Here is a 24,564-nt window from a genome sequence, read left to right on the forward strand (position 1 = left end):
CAATCTTCACCCCACTTACACAGAACCGGCCACTTAGAAATTCCTTTTGGGACCTTTAGTGACGCATTCCTTGGCACTAATGACCTTGTCCACTCCTAAAGGTAATCTGATATTTATGTGATGAGCAATGCCAAACAAGGCATCGAAGGTCATCCAACCAGGAGGATCTCGAGCTATCAGAATCGGTAAGAACCTAAGCAATTAGACAATCCAGACTTCTCATCTGACAAGTGAGAACACTTCAGCTCAAGTCTTCCTGTCTCAGGCTGCTGGCTTTGAGTATACTGCAGATAAATCCAGTGCCTAGATTTGTGCTTTCCCCACATTACAGCTTCCTCCAAAGTCCATGCGGCTTGTGTAGTTACCTCACCCTGACATATTCCTGTCTAAGAACATTCTCACCCCATCCAAGCATAGATGTCCCAGCACTGGGTAGGCGGAGGCAGGGTGGTCCCATGAGTGAGGGTAGCCTGAGCTACAAAAGTAGTACCACACCAGCCAGGGTACACAGCAAAGGACTGTCATAAACAAACAGAAGAAGAAGAAGAGGGGGGGGGGAGGAGGAGGAGGAGGAAGAGGAAGAGGAGGAAGAGGAGGAGGAGGAGGAAGAGGAGGAGGAGGAAGAAGAACAAGAAGAAGAAGAACAAGAAGAAGAACAAGAAGAAGAAGAACAAGAAGAAGAAGAAGAAGAAGAAGAAGAAGAAGAAGAAGAAGAACAAGAACAAGAAGAACAAGAACAAGAAGAACAAGAAGAACAAGAACAAGAACAAGAAGAACAACAAGAAGAACAAGAACAAGAAGAAGAACAAGAAGAACAAGAAGAAGAACAAGAACAAGAAGAAGAGATAGAACATTTCCATTTCAGCCTTCTAACGCCTCTGAGCTACGCCTAAAACATTTTCAGAGAAATGTTTGAAAAAACACCAAGGAAATTTGTTTCTGTGTGATTATTACTTCTTGTCAGGTTTGCCTTAGGAATTTGTCCTCATAGAAAGGACACCCAGCAGAGGGAAGTCTGGAGGCATGGGGACAGGCAATGGGTTGACCAGTGGATTAGAACAAAGGAAACGGCACACACATGTACACGTGACAAAGTGAAACCCTCTCCTTTGTATGCTAACTTAAAATTAATAAAAAATATTATTCCTTGCTATTAGAAGTACTGGTAATTACTAAATCATATTCTAATTCTTTATTGGGCTAAGGCACATAGGAGAAAATGTTTAGATTCACTGTCATTATGTGAACTTGAGTTGCATGGGACTCCTTACAAATGAAATTAATATTTTGACTTTTTATATAAGTGCTAGAATATCAATGCAAGAGAATAAATCTTCTGAGGCAAGGTCTTAGGTAGCCCGGCTGGCCTCAGGCTGTGTCTGAGAACTATCTTGAATTCCTGGTGTTCTGTCTTGTCTCATAAGTGCTGTGATTACGGGTGCGTGCCACCACGCCCTGCCCACTGTGACTCTTGTCTACCTAGCAGTTCGTTAGGCATCAGCAGACAAGGAAGTGCTCCACGCTTGTGTGTTTACACACATGTACACTCAGATAAATGACCTGTGACCACATAGGACTAAAAGTGGATTGAAGTCTATTTTTAAAGTAAAGAACCCTGCAAAGGCCACTAACAACAAAATTCACACGGTTGTCACACAAGCTTTCATGGTTGGTGTCTCCACCCCCTTGGGTGTGGGTTATAGTCATAACCACCTAGTGGAAGACAGTATTCAGACCTCGTGTCCATGGACATTGCTTTCAAATCATTTCTGGACTCCTTCCTGTAGCATACATATGGCAACTGGGAGCTATATAAGGAGTGGCTAGACACGTGGCTGTTGACTGGGGATGGAACATTATACTCTCGCCTTTCAGAAAAGCTCATGCTGGTCTTCTGAGTTTGAGGGACAAAGGACAGTCTCTCTTTCCAGTCCTCTTGGGACCCTGCAAACACCTTCCTCCGAGCTGCAGAGACTACATTCGCCACAATGGATTCCTCGATGTTCCTGGGTCTGAAGGCCTCATCCACTAGACCGAGAGGGGACTTGGCCGCCGCCTCCCAAGGTGTAGGTCTCTTGTTAGCTTTCTCTTGCTCGAGGGTTGGTTTGCTGGAGTAACTGTAGGCAGGCTGGCACAGCCAGGGAGGTGCAGACATGATGGGCGGAGCTGCTCTTCCGGGGAGAGAAAGGGAGCGCCAGTTCTCCTAAAACCAAAGAAAATGTTAATGTAGCTCATTCGTTCCTGTTTGTGCTGATTATTTCTGCAAAGTGCTCATATCATCCTTACCGAACACTGCACAGATTAAAGCCCTGAAGTATGGGCAGGTTGTCTCACTTAGCTTCCTATGGCTCTGGTCTCCTATACTGCTCGTTTGACCCTTCTTGTTTTGTTTTTTGTTTTGTTTTGTTTTTGTTTTTCTTTCTTTGTTTGTTTTCCTTTTTTGCTCTATAGTTCAAGCTGCTGCCCCTCTTTCCCAGGAGTAACCCCATAGCAGGAACCCTAAAACCACCGGAATCTGCCCATCGCTCTGCCTTCCCCTGCTCCCCCCAACCCCCAGCCCATCTGCTCAGTCCTGTCCTGCTTTTCCTGGTACAAAATAAACAAACCAGGGACAACTGCAGAAATGGGCCATAAACTCCTACAACTTTTACTTTTTCTGAGTGACTTTTAATTGCTCTTCTTGCTTGCCAAATGCACTGAAAGCTACTTACTTCTGAAGGGGTTACCAGTGAGTGTGAAAGAAGGGCAGGCACCTCTCTTCTTGGAATCTATTTATGTGATGAAGACCACATAACATGGGTTTTTACTCTCTCTCTCTGTCTCTGTCTGTCTCTCCGTGTCTCTGTCCTGTTTCTCTTTGACCCCCTCCCTCTGTGTCTCTCTTGCTTGTTTTAGAGAGATGGTCTCATTCTACAGTTCAGGCGGATTCTCTGGACAATCCTACTGACTCAGTCTCTCAAGTGTCAGCTAGGAATGTAAGCCTGAGCCACCAGGCTAAACACTAACCAATGTGTTTAGTTCTGAAGGGTGAGACATGGGCCGTGTCTCTAAGTGAGTCACCCTGCCAGTCTCATTTGGCTCCTTTTTTCCTTTTAATATTTATTTCATTCCAGAGTCTTTCAGAGTTCATCCCTGCAACATTCCTCTGTGCTTGCTAAACACTCCGCCTGAATAATCCACAGCAGTGTGGCTTGATGGAAGTTTTATTCACCCTTTACCCTAGCTGCTTTCCTAGGACCCTAGCCACCAGCTAGCCTGTTTACTTTCTCATATTCACTCCTGTTCACATGAGACTTGCTTAGATAAAATGCAGAGGAGGAGGAGAGGGGACGAGAGAGAGGAAGAGGAGGAGGAGGAGGAGGAAGAAGAAGAAGAAGCAAGTAAGCAAGGAAAAATTACTCAACTTTGAAAGTATCAAAGTATCAAAGCATTGTTTCTTAACCAGGCGTGGTGCCCTAGCCCTTAGGAGCTGGAGGCAGGAGAATAGGAGTTCAGGGTCAGCCTTGACTTCATAATGTGTTAGAGGCAAGCCAGGACAAGGAGAGAGAGAGAGAGAGAGAGAGAGAGAGAGAGAGAGAGAGAGAGAGAGAGAGAGAGAGAGAGAGAGACCGCTTTGTTGAACAAAAGGCCAGACTTGAAGATGGATTCAGATTTCCCAGTTTCCAACCCGTTCTTTCCTATCTGACTACATGAATAGCAACATTGGATTTGAGCAAGATGTCCCGGGCAACTGGTTTGTGTTTCTCAGCATGGTCTTCCTCTCCCATGCCACACACGGGCGTACCATGGGAGATGACAGCCTTGATCTGTGTATGAAAAGTAAAGAAGTCACTCTAGTGGAGGTTGGCTCTCTCGGAGTCACTAAAACTTGCCTTTGATGTCACGTTCTGACGTTTGCTTCTATTAATGTCCTTGTCTTAATCCAGAGCTGTGGGCAAACCCTCTTTCCTACAGAGCCAGCAAGGGCGGCAGTGGCTTTTGCCACCTTTGACCAACATCTACATTTTAAAATTTGATGACAAATCTACCAAATCTACACATATTCTATATTACTCATGTATAGATTCATAACTTCATGTATTTAACATTTTTATGAACCATCTAAGACTTCCAAACACTGTCCTATGAGCTAAAGACACGAAGACAATAAGATCTGTGTCCTGAAGCCCAGGATCCAGCACCATTTAAGCTACCATGGCATATCTAAGAATTACACAGGAAAAAGACACTTGACCTGCCGGGTCAGGAGGAAAGAGGTTTCTATTTTTATTTATTTTTTACTATGAAAAACAGACTGTGAAAGAGAAATAGCTGAACCACAACATGTGTCTGTGCCTCCTTTGTCATAGCTATAAAAGTGATAAACAACTTTGGTTTCCAGAAGCACAGGGAAAAATTCTTAGATTCCAATGATACCTGCAGAGGGCTTATCCGGTCAGGCGCAGCTCTTTCAGTACATGCCGTTGTTTACAACAACACAGTTGAGGGGACAATAACAGACAACGGAATCCAGGACTCTACAGAAATGAGGACAAACTGAACACACACACACACACACACACACACACATACATACATAATACACATAAACACACATATAGACACATATATATACATATATGCATATACATACATACATATACACATACACATGTATATACATAAATACATAGACACATACATACACATACAGATGTACACATATACATACAATGTGACTGTGTACACTACACATATGTATATATATTCATATATATGTATATATATATTCTGTATACACTACATATATATTTATATATATATATACTGCTATATATATAAATATATATACTGCTCCTTTTTTCAACTCACTTAGTTTGAAAATCTGAGAAATTGAAACTTAATAGAAATTAAAATGTCTAAGAATTTTCAGTGATACCATAATATGAAGGATTAGGCTTTTTTTTAAAGCTAAAGCATAAATGTTAATTAGTCAAATATGGGCAGAGAAAAGTAACATTTTGAGGTGTGTTTATAAAAGAGAAAGTCATGGATTTCCGGTGGGGGGATTAAAAATCATATTGAGGGCTGGAGAGATATCTCAACAGGGGCACTGGCTGCTTTTCCAGAGGTTCTGAGTTCAATTCCTGGCCATCACGTGTGGTTTACAACCATTTGTCATGGGATGTGATACCCTCTTCTGGCATGCAGGTGTATATGCAGATAGAGTACTCATATACATAAAAGTAAATCTTCAAACAGATCACATTGAAAGTTAGATGAAATTCTATGTGGAACGCATGTTTGATAAGTATGAAGGCACCGTCAATTGTGCCATGGAAGAGGGGCCATCATCATGAACAAACTGATGGTTGTTCTTTCCATGGTCCCAACACTTGTGCCTTTAGGATCCATTAGCTGCTAATCATGGGGGATAAACTGAAATTATCTTAGGTTGGGGATATAATCACAATATAGATAACTTATCTTTAGGTGCGTAATTGTTTTGTGTATGCCCAGAAGACCAAATGCTTCTATTCTCACTTTCACCTAAATCTCTAATTTTAATCTTTACACCTTGTTCCGTTGGTATTATATCCGTCTGTCTGTCTCTGTCCAGGCTCCTGCTGCCCTCTGCTTAGCTAGTAACTGAAGCCATGTGACACACCTTGATCCAGAAATGACTAAAGGACCCGAAAATACCAGAGGCATTTCTTCCGTTTTGAAGTTTGCATCTGATGTGGTCGAACCCCAGGCTAACCCATGGACCATGGCTCCACTGTGCACGTCATTATTATCAAAGGAATCAAATAATGTCAGATTAGGGTGTGTATGTGTAGGGGTGACATACCACTTCCTCAGCGTGGCGGTCAGAAGACAGTTTGCAAGAGTGGGTTCTGACCTTCTGTGTGATTGAGGGCTAAACTCATGGCAGACTTACACGACAAGGGTTTCTACCGACTGAGCTATTCTGACTAACCCAAATGGAAGATGGTTTCGGTTAAAGAGTATTTATCATTTATTAGTAATTAATCTGTCACGTTGGCTTTCCTGGTGACCCCATCAAATTGTTTCTCTTCGCTCCATTATATTTGAAGTTGTGTTTAACAGAAGGAAAGAGATTTTTCCGCTGCCCAAACCAAACAGGTCCTGGCATCCTGTTTATTCTTAGGGACAGCTCTGTAGCTACTCAAGTTGCCCAAACCAGTCTTATTTTGAATTAGAAGGCTGCATCCACCCCTGTGTAAGCTCTAATTTTAACTTTAAGAGAAGGTTCCTGTCCTTTCTCCATGGTCTTGAGGCTCACCTGCTGCAGGGAGAGGGTAGGGTGGGGCTCTCTCTTTTTTCCTTTCCCAATTTGCTCACTCTGACTCCATGGGTAATGGGCAAGGATAAAGGAAAAGAGAAAAGGAATTTTTTCAGCAGCCTCTTCTTTGTGGTTATAGGTCTTGGAGACAAACAATTTGAGAGGGGAGCTTTCATCATAAAGAAGCAAAGATTGCTCCCCGAGGAAGTAGGCCATGCAGTGTGTGTGATATCTGTCTGTCAGTCTCTCTGTCTGTCTATATATTATGTCTGTCTATATACATATATATAGAGAAAGACAGAGAGAGAGAGAGAGAGAGAGAGAGAGAGAGAGAGAGAGAGAGAGAGTTTAAAAACTAGAATTCATTAGAAAGAGGAACCTCGGTTGAGAAGCGGTTCCACCACATTGCTTGAAGGCAACTTCGTAAGGCATTTTCTTCAAGAATAACTGATACAGAAGGAGCCAGTGCATTGTGGGTCTTTTCCCTTCTTAGACAAGACATCCTGGGGTGTATTCTCAATACTGCTTTGTTAAGCAGGCTAAGCCAGAGGGAGCAAGCCATAAGCAGCCTTCCTCCATAGCCCCTGCCTCCAGTGCTTGCCCTGACCTGCTCCGTGATGGAGTGGGACTTGGGAGCTCTATGATGAAATGAACTTCCTGCCCGTGTTGCTTTGGTCTTTGTACTTCACCTCGGCAGCAACTGAGGCAGGCACCATTTCTCTGCGTTCTAGGAGGTAATTTGTAACTCTTCTGGATTCAGTTAGGACGCTGTCTGTCTACCTTAGCTTGTAGCTGCCCGGACCCATCTGCCCGGACCCATCTGCCCCCTCAGGAGCCTGGAGACTGCCAGTCACCTTTTCACTTGCTCCTGACCTCTCCTGGTTCATGAGGAAACATATCATCTGTGGGCACGAGGCAGCAAACTGGTTCTTTGCCAAAACTGCTTGCCAACCTGTTTCTTCCTTCCCAGATTTCCTAAGCGTGTCAGGTCACAGCCCTCTCTGACCTGTCAGCTGTCCTCATACTGCCTCTCAGGTCAGCTCGTCTCAGATGCCACTCGAAAATTCTTCTCCTACATGGTCTGAGGTGAAGGGCCAGGGTTCCTGAGCCTCTGCCCTCCACTGACTGCACCCATCTGATCTGTATAGTTACATGGACCTGGCTGAGGGGTCAAAGCAATGCCGAAGTAACCGGTCATACTATCTTTGTAAAGCCTATTACTCTGTTCTAAACTCTAATGTTAGTGTGCAGCGACTCCTCTCTGAGGTTTCTTGGCTAAAACATTAGCTTTTCTTTCCTCCTGCATACACACCCCATTTCCAGCCAGCTAAGTATAAAGTTCTTTATCATAATTTTCTTTGTTAAAATATGCGCTAAAATGGAATAGAATTGTAGTCTACAAATTAGTTTCAAGAAAAACATCTAGAAACTTCCAATGGTCTTAAGAGGAAAGACTTTACAATTAGCTCAGGCCCTACCTTGCAGAAGAGGGCTTATTTCCTTCCAGGCTATCATGAGTCCTTAGTCTGGGGACTTCTTCTTTGTACTGAACCAAGCCTCTAATCCTGGCTTTATCTGATGGTTGATCCTGGTGCCTCAGAAACACCATCTCTCAACACTCTCCTTCTCTTCTTTCTCCATCTCCCCTATGGTTGGTTGGTGATTGGTTAGTTGGCTCAATGAAGGGTCTCACTCTGTAGCTGAGGCTAGCCCTCTGAGTGATCCTTCTACCTTATCCTTCCGAGTGCTGGCCTTACAGACAAGATCTAGGACAGCTAGCTGGCGTCTACTTCTTTACAATCATTCTTCCACAGACGCAAGTTCTAGCACCCACCCCCCAGCATGTATTTGGTCACTTTCACCATCCTGTCCCTGTCTTTCATTTTCTATGTTCTTTTCTTCAGTTTGCCAAGTAAGGTTAATGTAGAAACATTTTGAAATACATGCACATGCATGCACACACCCAGAACCAACCTGTGGGCTAAGTAAAAATATCCTTCACTCTGCCTGTGAGGCCACGTCATCTGGCAAATGACAATAACTTACATGGATGAGTCAATCGTATATTTAAAGTATTCAGTTCTTTAACCCATAAGAGTACACGCCAATCCTTTTATATACACCAACCCTAAAATAGCTCAATATTTTTAGTACAGCACTATGAGATGCTCACTGAACTCATGAACCAGATGGAGTTATATAGTCCCACGAGAGGACTGAATGCTAAATATTATTTTTCTACTTTTGCCTTTATTTATAGCTGACATGAATGTGTTGCTTGTTACTGTGTATCAGGCTGTGGGTGTTCACTGCTTCTGTGGACTACTTCATACAGTCCTCACAACAGACCCACGAAGCAGACGCTGTCCTCTCTGTTTTCTATTTGTGTGCCTCTTGCTCTTGAACAAGGTGAGTAGCCTCCCCTTGGGTAGAAAGCTGAAGACAGTGTGGGGAGCTGAGCGCAGTGAGTCTCACAGCAGAGATCTTTTTTGTTCCTTTTCCTTCCTCTCTGTCCTAAGAATTGAACTCAGGGCTTTGCGTATCCTAGGCGAACACTCGGTCACTGAGCTGTGCCTGGGTCAGAGTTTTTAATCTGAGGGGCTTGTTATGCACACTGGTCATCTCAGAATTCGAGGGGACGAAGGCAGGAGGATCACTGGAAATCGAGGGCAGGCCTGGCCTACGTAGTGGTTTCCTCGCCAGCTAAGGAACAAACTCAAATGTTCACCATTCATATAAGGTTAGACTTCGTGGGAAACTAAGTGTGAAATTGCACTGGGAGACATTTGTAAAACAAACAAACTAAAAACCAACCAATCGAACACAGAACAGTGGAGCCCAGGATTGTAGCTTGGTTGGGGGAGCACTTGCCTGCCATACAGGAAGAGTCAGTTTTAATCAAAATGACACAGGCCTGTAAGTCCCGCATGGGAAATAGAGCTCGAAAGATAGACGTTCAAGGTCACTGCCAGATGCAGAGCAAGTTCAAGGTCAACCTGGACTACAGGCGCCACTGTCTCACGCAGCAACTGTCTTTCATAACATCCAAATCCATGAAAACTAAATAGAACACAATCTTAGAAATTTTGGGAGCAGCCATTTAAAGTGTGACTAAAACTGTGCTAATCAATACTGAGTTGCGTTAGTGACCAGTGTACAGGAACACCAGCGTAGATCACATTTTGATGCTTCTCTGTCCCTTGCTGTGTAGACACTCCCAGGCTCTGTACTCAGGACAGAAGCACAGAGGGTCTAAGGGACATTCTCGACTTTTCAGCAACCATCTTTTCAGGTCAACTAAATGTTACTGACCATACAGCTTGTAAACAAAACAGCTTAGTTGGTTTCTTACTGAACTATCTGGTAATAGCTTAGCAGGGAAATGCCATCCCAAGTTTACTTCCAACAACAGAGGCAGTTCTGAAGCATTGTGAGCTATCGTAGCAGCCAGAGAAGTGGAAAGTGATACCGGTTTTCAGATTCAAAAATCTTTTATCTCATGAACTCTGCGCAAAGCTAAAACAATTTTCTTGGCTGAGATCGTGCTTACCCATGCACCGTGGAGAAAGCATTTCCACTTGACAAATATTATTTCAACTCCCTGGTACCTTTCTCTCAAGCACATAATCAGAAAACACTTTTTGCAAATATACTCTAGCACAAGCAGCTCTGGAGAGGCCCAAAGGAAGTAAAGGGGAGTGGAGTGCGTTTCCTTGGCTTTTAAAGCCATTGATTAGAATCTCTGAAAAGCAGAGGTCCTAGGAGAGGTGGGCAGTTCTCCGTCTGCTATGGCCTTGCAGTCAGCACCCATGCCTCCCTGTTTTATAAGTGTACACGCTGATTGGTCCGGAATTTCTAGAGCGCTGACTTCACGACACCTCCAGTTCCTTGTGGTTTGTCCCTACTTCCTCTGCCGCCCTGCTGGGATCAGCCATTGAGAGCCCCATTGGATCAGCACTGTATGACCCCGCTTCCACCCCTGCTTCTTTTACTTGGTTTTCAGAGTCTCAGCCTTATTGACCCTTGTAACTCACGTTAGACTGTGACACTCAGCTCAATGATTGAAACCCTGCTATGGCTTCTCACTCCACAAAAGGAAAAGCCGGAGGTCTTTTGTCCGCCTATGCATGGCCAGCAAAATCTGCTGAGTCCTCGGTGCATCTCTGTTTGCAATTCCTGAGACACTAGGCATTCTCATCCCCGAGATTGGAGACTTGTTGATCCTTGTGTTTGGAACACAATGCTCCAGACGCCAGTGTGACTTCTCTGTCCTTCCTCAGACCTTGCTCAAATGTCATGCAATCTCTTGTGAATTCCACCTCACTCAAAGCTCTCCCTCTGTCTGTGTGTCTGTCTGTCTGTCTGCCTGCCTGCCTGCCTGCCTGTCTGCCTGCCTCCCCTTAGGTGTATACTCAATTTAACATGAAAAATGTTTTTCTTAATCATTTTGTTTTTCTCCTGGAGAGAGAAATTAAGGTCTGCAGTGTGTTTGAGGGCAATGGTGTTTGAAGACAGTCCTAGAGGCTGGGCTCGGATGCTTACACCAACAGCCCCAGCATTCGGAAAGCTGAGTCAAGAGGATTGAGAAATGCAGGCTACAGGGTGAGACCTTATTTCAAGAATGCAAACAACAACAACAACAACAACAACAACAACAACAACAACAACAGTAAAGTGTCCAAAAGAAAAGAATGTGTGTGTGTGTGTGTGTGTGTGTATTCTTAAAATAGTACCTAGAATCAAAAATAAAAGCTGTTTAGAAAGCATTTGTTAAATGAGTGTTGATTTCCATATCATATTATTGTAAATGGGATATTTGCCCACTATCACTGAAGTGCTTGGTCAATTTCCAAAATGTAGCCCATTCCACACTTCTGACATAGAAAGGGACATAGAAAGAGCCTACTCCCCCGACCTCTGATGTAGAGAAACTCCGGACATTTAAGCTACTTTGTTGATTATTTTCTTTGAGGCAGGATCTCAGGTAGTCTTTAATTCCTCTTCCTGTTTCTCCAGGGCTGGGGTTACAGGCATCGCTCTATGTTTTCAAATTGCTTTGATCTTACAAATGAGAAACCATAGAAAATTAAACCCAGATCATAAAGGGAGCCTGAAATACATTCCTTAAAGTAAGACCAAAGAAGAAAAACAATAGACAGTATTGGTGATTATCTTAGCTAGATTTCTACTCTGTGGTAAAGACCATGACCAAAAGCAACTTGAAAAGGAAAAGATGAATTTGGCTTATACATCCCAGGTCACAGTGGGTGGAGGGAGGGGCAAGGCTTAAGGGGAACTTAGAGGCAAGAACTGAAGCAGAGACCATGGAGAACACTGCCTATTGACTTGGTCCCCATGGCTTGCTTAGCCTGCTTTCTTATACAACTCAGAACCACTTGCCCAGGGTGGGGGTGGGGCACTGACCAGAGTGGGCTGAACCCTCCCACATCAATGATCAGTCAAGAAAATGTCCCATAGATTTGCCTACAGGCAACCTGAAGGAGGCATTTTCTCAGTTGAGGTTCCTCTACCCAAGTAATTCTAGCTTGTTTCAAGCTGACAAAAAAACTAACCCAGACAGGGTTGGAAGAAGAGAAAACCAAGTTGATTTGTCATTTATTATGTGTCTGGAAACAGTATCATTTCCTCACCAGACTTGTAGGGTTATATCCAGCTTCAGTTAGAATTTACCCTACAAGGAAAAGCTGTCTAACCCTGGAAAAAATTCTATGTTAAGATATAGACTCACTTTATCTTTACTTTTTGGGGCAAGGTTTCATATAGCACACAATTGCCTCAAAATGGTCCAAGATAGTCTTGAACATCTGATCTGCCTGCTTCCTCTTCCTGTGTTCTGTAATTACAGGCATTCACCATTAAACCTAGTTTATGCAATACTGGAGACTGAACCCAGGACCTTGTGCATGACAGCTGAGTGCTCTACCCACTCAGCTCCATGCCCAGCCCTATCTAGAGGTATTTAAATATAGGGCAACTATTTTCTCTAGGTGATTTAACTATAGCCTAGGTTGGTGTTGGAGGATGAGATCTCTCATTTGCTTTTCTTATATTTTGTAACCACTTCTTCACAATACTCCCAAGTGGGATTTTTGGGACTGCAACTGTTACAATTTTTTTTTATCAAGAACATAGAGCAGAGAATCTTTACAAGTTTACATTATTATTCTGCTTGCAACAGACAATTGACCTAACTGATAGGCAGTATATATCTATGTATCTCTTTCTTTTGGACCCTGTCTATCTATCTGTTTTATCAGAAATATAGCCAAGGAATGGAACATTTTAAGACAGTTTGACGAATGTGATAAATATACCTCAAAATGGTTCCTGCTTCCAGGTTCCAGCCTGAGTTCCTGTCCTGACTTCCCCTGATGAAAGACTGTAAGCTATAAGATGAACTAAACCCTTTCCTCTCGCAAGCTGCTTTTGAACATGGTGTTTTTATCACAGCAATGGAAAGCAAACCAAAACAATAGACTTTTATGTTTTATCTCACATTGAAAGATAACCCTTTCAGGGAAAGAATAAGGGTCGTTAGAGTCAGCAAACTGGAAGAATGGGGATTCAAGACTTTCCTCAGGTATGGATATGTGGAGTCTGGTTTCCCACCAGGGCTCAACTTTTCTTGTAATTGTAAAACTGGGATAATACTGACTACCATTTCAAGATTCGGGGTAGAAGAGTTTATAACTTGAATGCCACACAGCTCAACAGATCAGGACTATTTTTGTTATTGTGTGATGAGACTGTGTGGCTCAAAGGTGTCAGAGATCTGGCAGAACCTTTTGTTCAAGAGGCAACTGCATGGGCGGGCTGCCGACCCTAGACAGAAATAGAAGCAGGCCTTGACTTTGAAGTGGGGTTAGCAATGCAGGCCTCAGATAGTGCCAAGCCAGCCCTGCCTCCCCATGCTCCCAAGAACCCGGGCAGCTGTGCTGGCCAGAAACACCACCCCTGACCTCATCTCCCTGCTAGATCAGAGTAGGCCAGAATGCAGAATAGTGGTTTGTTTCTGATGCTCTATTTTTTTTTAAATAAAAGATAAAAACAGTAGGTCTCAGCTTAAGGTCAGGAAGATCCATGCTATGGAGAAATCTGCATATTCTTCTGTGGTCTCTTCATTTTTTAGATATACAGAGTGACATTGCGCTCGTCAGGATACTGAGCACTGGGTCTCTGTTGCTTCCCCTTCCTGCAAAAAAGCAACGCAACTGCTAAAGACATTTTATGCCGTGCCACAAAGCCTGAATTGCATGCATTTGCATAAAGAAACTGCGGAATTGAATAACGTATTTTAAGGCACGAAAGCAGTTACTACAGCAATTTTTACCAACTTCTGAAAAGACGCCAGTGTATAAATTACAGCTTATTAAAATGTAATAGATAAAATATAATATAAGCTGCAGTCTATTGAAATAGTTGAAATTTCTGTAATGTGTAGCATTATTTAATTACATTTTAATAAGAGTCTAGATTAGATAAAGCTTCCCAGAGAAGAGCATCGGAGGGCGCAGAGGCAGGTTGCAGTGTACAGTGTTCCTCACATGCACTGGAGCTGCAGAAACGGAAGAAGCCGCAGTGCATGTGGGGTTCTGCCAGAAAAACCAAGAAAGCTCACAACCTCCTTTACCTCACATGCTGGACCACCCGGAAACCAGAAGGCTGCAGAGACCCGTGCCTCCCACTCGCCCCTCCTGCATGCACAGGGCCTGTAGGAAGCGGAGGGATCTGGAACCGTTGTCTTTCAACTCTGTGTACCTGTGCCGGCAGGCGGTTTACTCCATAAGTTCTTTTCTTCTTCCTTTTTTATTTTCTGCCATTTGTTTTCTACTCTTGCATGTAGGCCCCATGATGGCTTTGCTTTTGTCTTTAGAGGGCTCAGTTAGGTTTGGGGGCTGTTGCTTATGTCTCGAGGCATTCTCTTTGAGAGGCTTCGGGCCACATCTCATACACTCCACGTTGTTTCTCTCTTACTTCCTCCTCTAAACCCATGGACGGACAGCTCTCCCACCTTGCCTCTCCCTGTCATTTTACCCACATCACCCTGTCTTATACTCAGTGTTAATTTAATATTTCTCCTCCCCACTCTGTTTCCCTCCTAACCCTAACCGTACTTTCTAGTTTTGGGTTATATAACGATTTCTTATATATTTTTTCCTTGAAAATAAAAAAATTTTTACAACATAGTCTGATCACAGCTCCCCTCCCCCACGCTTCCACGGTTCTCCCCACCTCTCCACCCATCTCACTCCGTGCTCGTTCGCTCTCTCTTTAAAGAACATGTGAACTAAAATCCAAGTATACTCCAGGCTATCCTTGCCTGTTTACCCTCCAAAAGTTATTGAAGCCAAAGGGACTTCTGTAGTGAATTGGCTAATGAAATATTTGAGTAGCGTTACTATTCAGCTGCTGCGGCTGCTCTCGCAGTTAATATTCTACTTGGGGAATGGCACGGAGCTTACACCGGCATCCGGAGCTCCGGGAGTGAGGAATTATTCTGAACTACCACACATTCGGCTCTGACACATTCAATTCTGACACATTTAAGTCTGTGTGAAAATTGCAAAATACTTCAACTGAAGGAAAACAACCGATCAAAAACTAAACTAAGTTAAAAAAAATAACACTAGATGCATACATCCCAACATAGCAACATAAAAACAACAAAACAAAACAAACCTAAAACCAAAAACCAAAACATCAGAATTACTCTTCCAAACAATGTTAGCCCTACAGCAATGGCACCTAGTGAGTTAGATGAACTCCCACATAGAGCTCAAAAGAATGACTGTACTTGCACGATCAAGGTCACAAAGAGCTGAATGAAATGAAGCAGTGCCTAATATAAACAAGAAATCCAACAAAGAGAAATTATGAAGAAACATCTATCCAGGGTACCAGACATTACAAAACAAAACAAAACTGAACTGGCTGGTTTGTGTGTCAACCTGACACAAGCTGGAGTTATCCCAGAGAAAGCAGCCTCAGTTGTGGAAATGCCTTCATGAGACCCAGCTGTAAGGCATTTTCTCAGCTACTGATCAAGGAGGGAGGGCCTACCCCATTGTGGGTGGTGCCATCCCTGGGCTGGTAATCTTGGGTTCTAAGAGAGCAAGCTGAGCAAGCCAGGAAAAGCAACCAGTACATCCCTCCATGGCCTCTGCATCAGCTCCTGCTTCCTGACCTGCTTGAGTTCCAGTCCTGACTGCCTTTGGTAATGAACAGCAATGTGGAAGTGTAAGCTGAATAAACCCTTTCCTCCCCAACTTGCTTCTTGGTCATGATGTTTTGTGCAGGAATAGAAACCCCGACTAAGACAAAAACAAAACAAAAAAAAAAAACCAATAGAGTGGACCAAGGAGAGGACAGGATAGGTAAGCTGAGTACGATGTGCAGGAATTGGAACGATTCAACAAGGACAAAGATAAATGTGGTGTTTTGAATGAGAATGTCATCCAGAGGCTCATCATATATTTAAATGTTTGATTCCCAGTTGGGTAGACTGGCTAGCAGGATACAGTGTAGCTTTGTTGGAGGGGGTGGGTCACTGGGGGTGAACTTTTAGGTTTCAAAAGCCCACGCCATGCCGAGTTAGCTCTCTTACTCTCTGCCTCCTGGATCAGATGTAAGCTCTCAACTACTGCTCCAGCACCATGCCATGAAGGTCATAAATTCACCCTCTGAAGCTATAAACAAACCCCCAATTAAATGATTTCTTCTATAAGTTGCTTTAGTCATAGTGTTTCTTCACAGCAATAGAAAGATAACTAAGGCAATAAAATAGTAAAAAATAGATACCAGCGAGAATTCCAAGATGCATGTGGCACTCAGAAAAGACTGAGTTCAGGTTACGAGACAGAAGGAGGATCTCACTCTCAAGGCATAGAGAACATTTTCAAAAGAATCATAACAGAAAATCTCTCAGAGTTAGGAAAAGATATCCAAACACAGGAGGCATGTAAGGTAGAAAACAGACAAGACCAGAAAAGAACCTCGCTTGTCATATTAGAATTAAAGCATCAAGCATTAAATATGCAGAACAAAGAAACTAAACAGAAAACAGTAAGAGAGAAACACCAAGACACATGCAAAGGCGGGCCGCTAAGAATAACAGCCGATTATTCAACTGGAACTTTAGAAGCTGGAAGGGTTTGGAATGATGCATCTCAAGTTCTGAAGAACAGCAGACTGACCAGCGAAGCTACGTCACAGATGAAGGAAAACAAACTCTCCCCAGGATAAAAATAGACCGAAAGAATTGATGGTCACTAACCCAGGTCTATATACAATGTTAGAAGAGGGAAAAACAATGCACAGAGCCATAGGGAAAAAAAATAAACCATACTAGAATAATAGTTGAGTGAGAGAGAACCACGGGGGGAAAAAACGTGTAACATCAGGAATCAATACATACGTTTACATAGTAATCTGGAATATTGATGGTCTCAGTTCCCCAATCAAAGGGCACAGTGTATGGGATAAACAGTAGGAGCAGCAGAATAGCCTTGTTGGGACACCAGGGGAAGGAGAAGCCCTTGGTCCTGCCAAGGTTGGACTCCCAGTGAGGGGGAAATGGGGGGTGGGCAATAAGGGGGATGGATGGGGGAATATCCATATGGGGTAGGGGAGGGACTGTGGGCTTATGGACAGGAAACCAGGAAGGGGAATAACGTTTGAAATGTAAGTAAAGAAATATATCTAATCAAAAATTTAAAAAAAGTAGGAGCAAACTATTTATCACCTCCAAGGAATGATACTCAAAACACAGACACTACTAGATCCCAGAGTCAGACAGGTGTCAGTGATCTACTAGATCCCAGAGTCAGACAGGTGCCACTGATCTACTAGATCCCAGAGTCAGACAGGTGTCACTGATCTAATATTTTGACAAAATAGCCTTCAAACCCCAGCTAGTGAGGACAGATAAAGACGACCCCTTCGTGTTGATTAGAGGAGCAATCAATCATGAAGACATTACAATTCTAAAGGAAACACCCTGAGCACAGGCGCACCACATTTCATAGAACAAGCACCACTAAGTGCGAACTCACAGTGGACCTCTGTACAAGAGGAGTGGGCGACATTACGTGCCTTATTCTCTCCAGTGGGAGGCCACCTAAGTATAAACCAAATCTATGACTCGAGCAAATATATATATATATATATATATATATATATATATATATGTATATATATGTGTGTGTGTGTGTGTGTGTGTGTGTGTGTGTATAAAGTGGACTTAACAGACAGCTACAGAACACCACACAAACAACAGAGACTATACACTTTTCTTGGAAGTCCATGGAAGTTTCCCTAAGACGTATCCTATATGAGGACACAGAACAATTGTTAAATATGGGAAAGCTGAAGTAACTTCCTGCATTCTACCTAATCACAACAGACTAAGGCTACAGATCAACAGCAAGACGAAGCCTAGAACAAATCCAAACTCATGGAGACTAAGCAAAGAACTGTTGAGCAATCCTTAGAAAATCAAGAAAAAAATTTAAATCTCCCCCCAATAACTGGAGCAGGGACTATTCCTAAAGCTGTCTGTGGATCCTGTTCCCCCCACCAGGCTTCCTTTTCTGGCCTTGGTGGGAGAGGATACAGTAACCCTGCAGAGAGTTAATGTGCCAGGGTTGGGGGATAACAGTAGGAGGCTCCCCCCTCTCAAAGAAGGGGATAATGGACTGGGGGAGGGACTGTAGGGGACCAGGAGAAGGGGGCAGTGATGGGAAATAAAGTTAACAAATAAATTGATGGAAAAAAAACATTTTAAATCTTAGAATCAAATGAAAATGAAAACATACCATACCAAAACCGAGATACAATGAAAGTGTCTTAAGAGGAAAATGCTACACTTTAAGAGTCTATATTTTGAAGTCCCCCACCCGCGGATCCCGGCCCGCAGCAGCTCTCTGCTCCCAGACCCGGTGAGAGAGAAACCCAACCGCCTGGTCAGGTGGGCACTCCTGAGGCTGCAGAGCGGAAGAGACCACCAACACTGCTCACCCCTGCCCACATCCCTGGCCCAAGAGGAAACTGTATAAGGCCTCTGGGCTCCCGTGGGGGAGGGCCCAGGAGCGGCAGGACCCCTGTGCCTGAGACACCGCCGGACCCTGAAGGAAACAGACCGGATAAACAGTTCTCTGCACCCAAATCCCGTGGGAGGGAGAGCTAAACCTTCAGAGAGGCGGACAAGCCTGGGAAACCAGAAGAGACTGCTCCCTGCACACACATCTCGGACGCCAGAGGAAAAAGCCATAGACCATCTGGAACCCTGGTGCACTGAAGCTCCCGGAAGGGGCGGCACAGGTCTTCCTGGTTGCTGCCGCTGCAGAGAGCCCGTAGGCAGCACCCCACGAGCGAACTTGAGCCTCGGGACCACAGGTAAGACCAACTTTTCTGCTGCAAGAAAGCTGCCTGGTGAACTCAAGACACAGGCCCACAGGAACAGCTGAAGACCTGTAGACAGGAAAAACCACACGCCCGAAAGCAGAACACTCTGTCCCCATAACTGACTGAAAGAGAGGAAAACAGGTCTACAGCACTCCTGACACACAGGCTTATAGGACAGTCTAGCCACTGTCAGAAACAGCAGAACAAAGTAACACTAGAGATAATCTGATGGCGAGAGGCAAGCGCAGGAACCCAAGCAACAGAAACCAAGACTACATGCCATCATCGGAGCCCAATTCTCCCACCAAAACAAACATGGAATATCCAAACACACCAGAAAAGCAAGATCTAGTTTCAAAATCATATTTGATCATGATGCTGGAGGACTTCAAGAAAGACATGAACACACTTAGGGAAGCACAGGAAAACATTAATAAACAAGTAAAAGCCTACAGAGAGGAATCGCAAAAATCCCTGAAAGAATTCCAGGAAAACACAATCAAACAGTTGAAGGAATTAAAAATGGAAATAGAAGCAATCAAGAAAGAACACATGGAAACAACCCTGGATATAGAAAACCAAAAGAAGAGACAAGGAGCTGTAGATACAAGCTTCACCAACAGAATACAAGAGATGGAAGAGAGAATCTCAGGAGCAGAAGATTCCATAGAAATCATTGACTCAACTGTCAAAGATAATGTAAAGCGGAAAAAGCTACTGGTCCAAAACATACAGGAAATCCAGGACTCAATGAGAAGATCAAACCTAAGGATAATAGGTATAGAAGAGAGTGAAGACTCCCAGCTCAAAGGACCAGTAAATATCTTCAACAAAATCATAGAAGAAAACTTCCCTAACCTAAAAAAAGAGATACCCATAGACATACAAGAAGCCTACAGAACTCCAAATAGATTGGACCAGAAAAGAAACACCTCCCGTCACATAATTGTCAAAACACCAAACGCACAAAATAAAGAAAGAATATTAAAAGCAGTAAGGGAAAAAGGTCAAGTAACATATAAAGGGAGACCTATCAGAATCACACCAGACTTCTCGCCAGAAACTATGAAGGCCAGAAGATCCTGGACTGATGTCATACAGACCCTAAGAGAACACAAATGCCAGCCCAGGTTACTGTATCCAGCAAAACTCTCAATTAACATTGATGGAGAAACCAAGATATTCCATGACAAAACCAAATTTACACAATATCTTTCTACAAATCCAGCACTACAAAGGATAATAAATGGTAAAGCCCAACATAAGGAGGCAAGCTATACCCTAGAAGAAGCAAGAAACTAATCGTCTTGGCAACAAAACAAAGAGAATGAAAGCACACAAACATAACCTCACATCCAAATATGAATATAACGGGAAGCAATAATCACTATTCCTTAATATCTCTCAATATCAATGGCCTCAACTCCCCAATAAAAAGACATAGATTAACAAACTGGATACGCAACGAGGACCCTGCATTCTGCTGCCTACAGGAAACACACCTCAGAGACAAAGACAGACACTACCTCAGAGTGAAAGGCTGGAAAACAACTTTCCAAGCAAATGGTCAGAAGAAGCAAGCTGGAGTAGCCATTCTAATATCAAATAAAACCAATTTCCAACTAAAAGTCATCAAAAAAGATAAGGAAGGACACTTCATATTCATCAAAGGAAAAATCAACCAAGATGAACTCTCAATCCTAAATATCTATGCCCCAAATACAAGGGCACCTACATACGTAAAAGAAACCTTACTAAAGCTCAAAACACACATTGCACCTCACACAATAATAGTGGGAGATTTCAACACCCCACTCTCATCAATGGACAGATCATGGAAACAGAAATTAAACAGTGATGTAGACAGACTAAGAGAAGTCATGAGCCAAATGGACTTAACGGATATTTATAGAACATTCTATCCTAAAGCAAAAGGATATACCTTCTTCTCAGCTCCTCATGGTACTTTCTCCAAAATTGACCATATAATTGGTCAAAAAACGGGCCTCAACAGGTACAGAAAGATAGAAATAATCCCATGCGTGCTATCGGACCACCACGGCCTAAAACTGGTCTTCAATAACAATAAGGGAAGAATGCCCACATATACGTGGAAATTGAACAATGCTCTACTCAATGATAACCTGGTCAAGGAAGAAATAAAGAAAGAAATTAAAAACTTTTTAGAATTTAATGAAAATGAAGATACAACATACTCAAACTTATGGGACACAATGAAAGCTGTGCTAAGAGGAAAACTCATAGCACTGAGTGCCTGCAGAAAGAAACAGGAAAGAGCATATGTCAGCAGCTTGACAGCACACCTAAAAACTCTAGAACAAAAAGAAGCAAATACACCCAGGAGGAGTAGAAGGCAGGAAATAATCAAACTCAGAGCTGAAATCAACCAAGTAGAAACAAAAAGGACCATAGAAAGAATCAACAGAACCAAAAGTTGGTTCTTTGAGAAAATCAACAAGATAGATAAACCCTTAGCCAGACTAACGAGAGGACACAGAGAGTGTGTCCAAATTAACAAAATCAGAAATGAAAAGGGAGACATAACTACAGATTCGGAGGAAATTCAAAAAATCATCAGATCTTACTATAAAAACCTATATTCAACAAAATTTGAAAATCTTCAGGAAATGGACAATTTCCTAGACAGATACCAGGTATCGAAGTTAAATCAGGAACAGATAAACCAGTTAAACAACCCCATAACTCCTAAGGAAATAGAAGCAGTCATTAAAGGTCTCCCAACCAAAAAGAGCCCAGGTCCAGACGGGTTTAGTGCAGAATTCTATCAAACCTTCATAGAAGACCTCATACCAATATTATCCAAACTATTCCACAAAATTGAAACAGATGGAGCCCTACCAAATTCCTTCTACGAAGCCACAATTACTCTTATACCTAAACCACACAAAGACACAACAAAGAAAGAGAACTTCAGACCAATTTCCCTTATGAATATCGACGCAAAAATACTCAATAAAATTCTGGCAAACCGAATTCAAGAGCACATCAAAATAATCATCCATCATGATCAAGTAGGCTTCATCCCAGGCATGCAGGGATGGTTTAATATACGGAAAACCATCAACGTGATCCATTATATAAACAAACTGAAAGAACAGAACCACATGATCATTTCATTAGATGCTGAGAAAGCATTTGACAAAATTCAACACCCCTTCATGATAAAAGTCCTGGAAAGAATAGGAATTCAAGGCCCATACCTAAACATAGTAAAAGCCATATACAGCAAACCAGTTGCTAATATTAAACTAAATGGAGAGAAACTTGAAGCAATCCCACTAAAATCAGGGACTAGACAAGGCTGCCCACTCTCTCCCTACTTATTCAATATAGTTCTTGAAGTTCTAGCCAGAGCAATCAGACAACAAAAGGAGATCAAAGGGATACAGATCGGAAAAGAAGAAGTCAAAATATCACTATTTGCAGATGACATGATAGTATATTTAAGTGATCCCAAAAGTTCCACCAGAGAACTACTAAAGCTGATAAACAACTTCAGCAAAGTGGCTGGGTATAAAATTAACTCAAATAAATCAGTTGCCTTCCTCTATACAAAAGAGAAACAAGCCGAGAAAGAAATTAGGGAAACGACACCCTTCATAATAGACCCAAATAATATAAAGTACCTCGGTGTGACTTTAACCAAGCAAGTAAAAGATCTGTACAATAAGAACTTCAAGACACTGAGGAAAGAAATTGAAGAAGACCTCAGAAGATGGAAAGATCTCCCATGCTCATGGATTGGCAGGATTAATATAGTAAAAATGGCCATTTTACCAAAAGCAATCTACAGATTCAATGCAATCCCCATCAAAATACCAATCCAATTCTTCAAAGAGTTAGACAGAACAATTTGCAAATTCATCTGGAATAACAAAAAACCCAGGATAGCTAAAGCTATCCTCAACAATAAAAGGACTTCAGGGGGAATCACTATCCCTGAACTCAAGCAGTATTACAGAGCAATAGTGATAAAAACTGCATGGTATTGGTACAGAGACAGACAGATAGACCAATGGAATAGAATTGAAGACCCAGAAATGAACCCACACACCTATGGTCACTTGATTTTTGACAAAGGAGCCAAAACCATCCAATGGAAAAAAGATAGCATTTTCAGCAAATGGTGCTGGTTCAACTGGAGGTCAACATGTAGAAGAATGCAGATCGATCCATGCTTATCACCCTGTACAAAGCTTAAGTCCAAGTGGATCAAGGACCTCCACATCAAACCAGACACACTCAAACTAATAGAAGAAAAACTAGGGAAGCATCTGGAACACATGGGCACTGGAAAAAATTTCCTGAACAAAACACCAATGGCTTATGCTCTAAGATCAAGAATCGACAAATGGGATCTCATAAAACTGCAAAGCTTCTGTAAGGCAAAGGACACTGTGGTTAGGACAAAACGGCAACCAACAGATTGGGAAAAGATCTTTACCAATCCTACAACAGATAGAGGCCTTATATCCAAAATATACAAAGAACTCAAGAAGTTAGACCGCAGGGAAACAAATAACCCTATTAAAAAATGGGGTTCAGAGCTAAACAAAGAATTCACAGCTGAGGAATGCCGAATGGCTGAGAAACACCTAAAGAAATGTTCAACATCTTTAGTCATAAGGGAAATGCAAATCAAAACAACCCTGAGATTTCACCTCACACCAGTGCGATTGGCTAAGATCAAAAACTCAGGTGACAGCAGATGCTGGCGAGGATGTGGAGAAAGAGGAACACTCCTCCATTGTTGGTGGGATTGCAGACTGGTAAAACCATTCTGGAAATCAGTCTGGAGGTTCCTCAGAAAATTGGACATTGAACTGCCTGAGGATCCAGCTATACCTCTCTTGGGCATATACCCAAAAGATGCCTCAACATATAAAAGAGACACGTGCTCCACTATGTTCATCGCAGCCTTATTTATAATAGCCAGAAAATGGAAAGAACCCAGATGCCCTTCAACAGAGGAATGGATACAGAAAATGTGGTACATCTACACAATGGAATATTACTCAGCTATCAAAAACAACGAGTTTATGAAATTCGTAGGCAAATGGTTGGAACTGGAAAATATCATCCTGAGTGAGCTAACCCAATCACAGAAAGACATACATGGTATGCACTCATTGATAAGTGGCTATTAGCCCAAATGCTTGAATTACCCTAGATCCCTAGAACAAACGAAACTCAAGACGGATGATCAAAATGTGAATGCTTCACTCCTTCTTTAAATGAGGAAAAAGAATACCCTTGGCAGGGAAGGGAGAGGCAAAGATTAAAACAGAGACTGAAGGAACACCCATTCAGAGCCTGCCCCACATGTGGCCCATACATATACAGCCACCCAATTAGACAAGATGGATGAAGCAAAGAAGTGCAGACCGACAGGAGCCGGATGTAGATCGCTCCTGAGAGACACAGCCAGAATACAGCAAATATAGAGGCGAATGCCAGCAGCAAACCACTGAACTGAGAATAGGTCCCCTATTGAAGGAATCAGAGAAAGAACTGGAAGAGCTTGAAGGGACTCGAGACCCCAAAAGTACAACAATGCCAAGCAACCAGAGCTTCCAGGGACTAAGCCACTACCTAAAGACTATACATGGACTGACCCTGGACTCTGACCCCATAGGTAGCAATGAATATCCTAGTAAGAGCACCAGTGGAAGGGGAAGCCCTGGGTCCTGCTAAGACTGAACCCCCAGTGAACTAGTCTATGGGGGGAGGGCGGCAATGGGGGGAGGGTTGGGAGGGGAACACCCATAAGGAAGGGGAGGGGGGAGGGGGATGTTTGCCCGGAAACCGGGAAA

At 42.9% G+C, this 24,564-nt stretch overlaps 1 protein-coding gene across 1 annotated transcript in view; it reads right to left on the reverse strand.

Annotated features, from left to right (window-relative positions):
* Window positions 1-1,479: 1,479 nt before the first annotated feature.
* Synpo2 (synaptopodin 2) overlaps window positions 1,480-24,564 on the reverse strand; it is a 154,160-nt gene continuing 131,075 nt past the window's right edge. The window contains exon 5 of the mRNA NM_001191963.1: window positions 1,480-2,203. Coding sequence (NP_001178892.1) covers window positions 1,664-2,203 — 540 coding nt within the window. The 3' untranslated portion in view covers window positions 1,480-1,663. The remainder of the gene's footprint in view (window positions 2,204-24,564) is intronic.

Source organism: Rattus norvegicus, chromosome 2 (genome assembly GCF_036323735.1).
Source record: "Rattus norvegicus strain BN/NHsdMcwi chromosome 2, GRCr8, whole genome shotgun sequence".
NCBI classification, from domain to species: domain Eukaryota; kingdom Metazoa; phylum Chordata; class Mammalia; order Rodentia; family Muridae; genus Rattus; species Rattus norvegicus.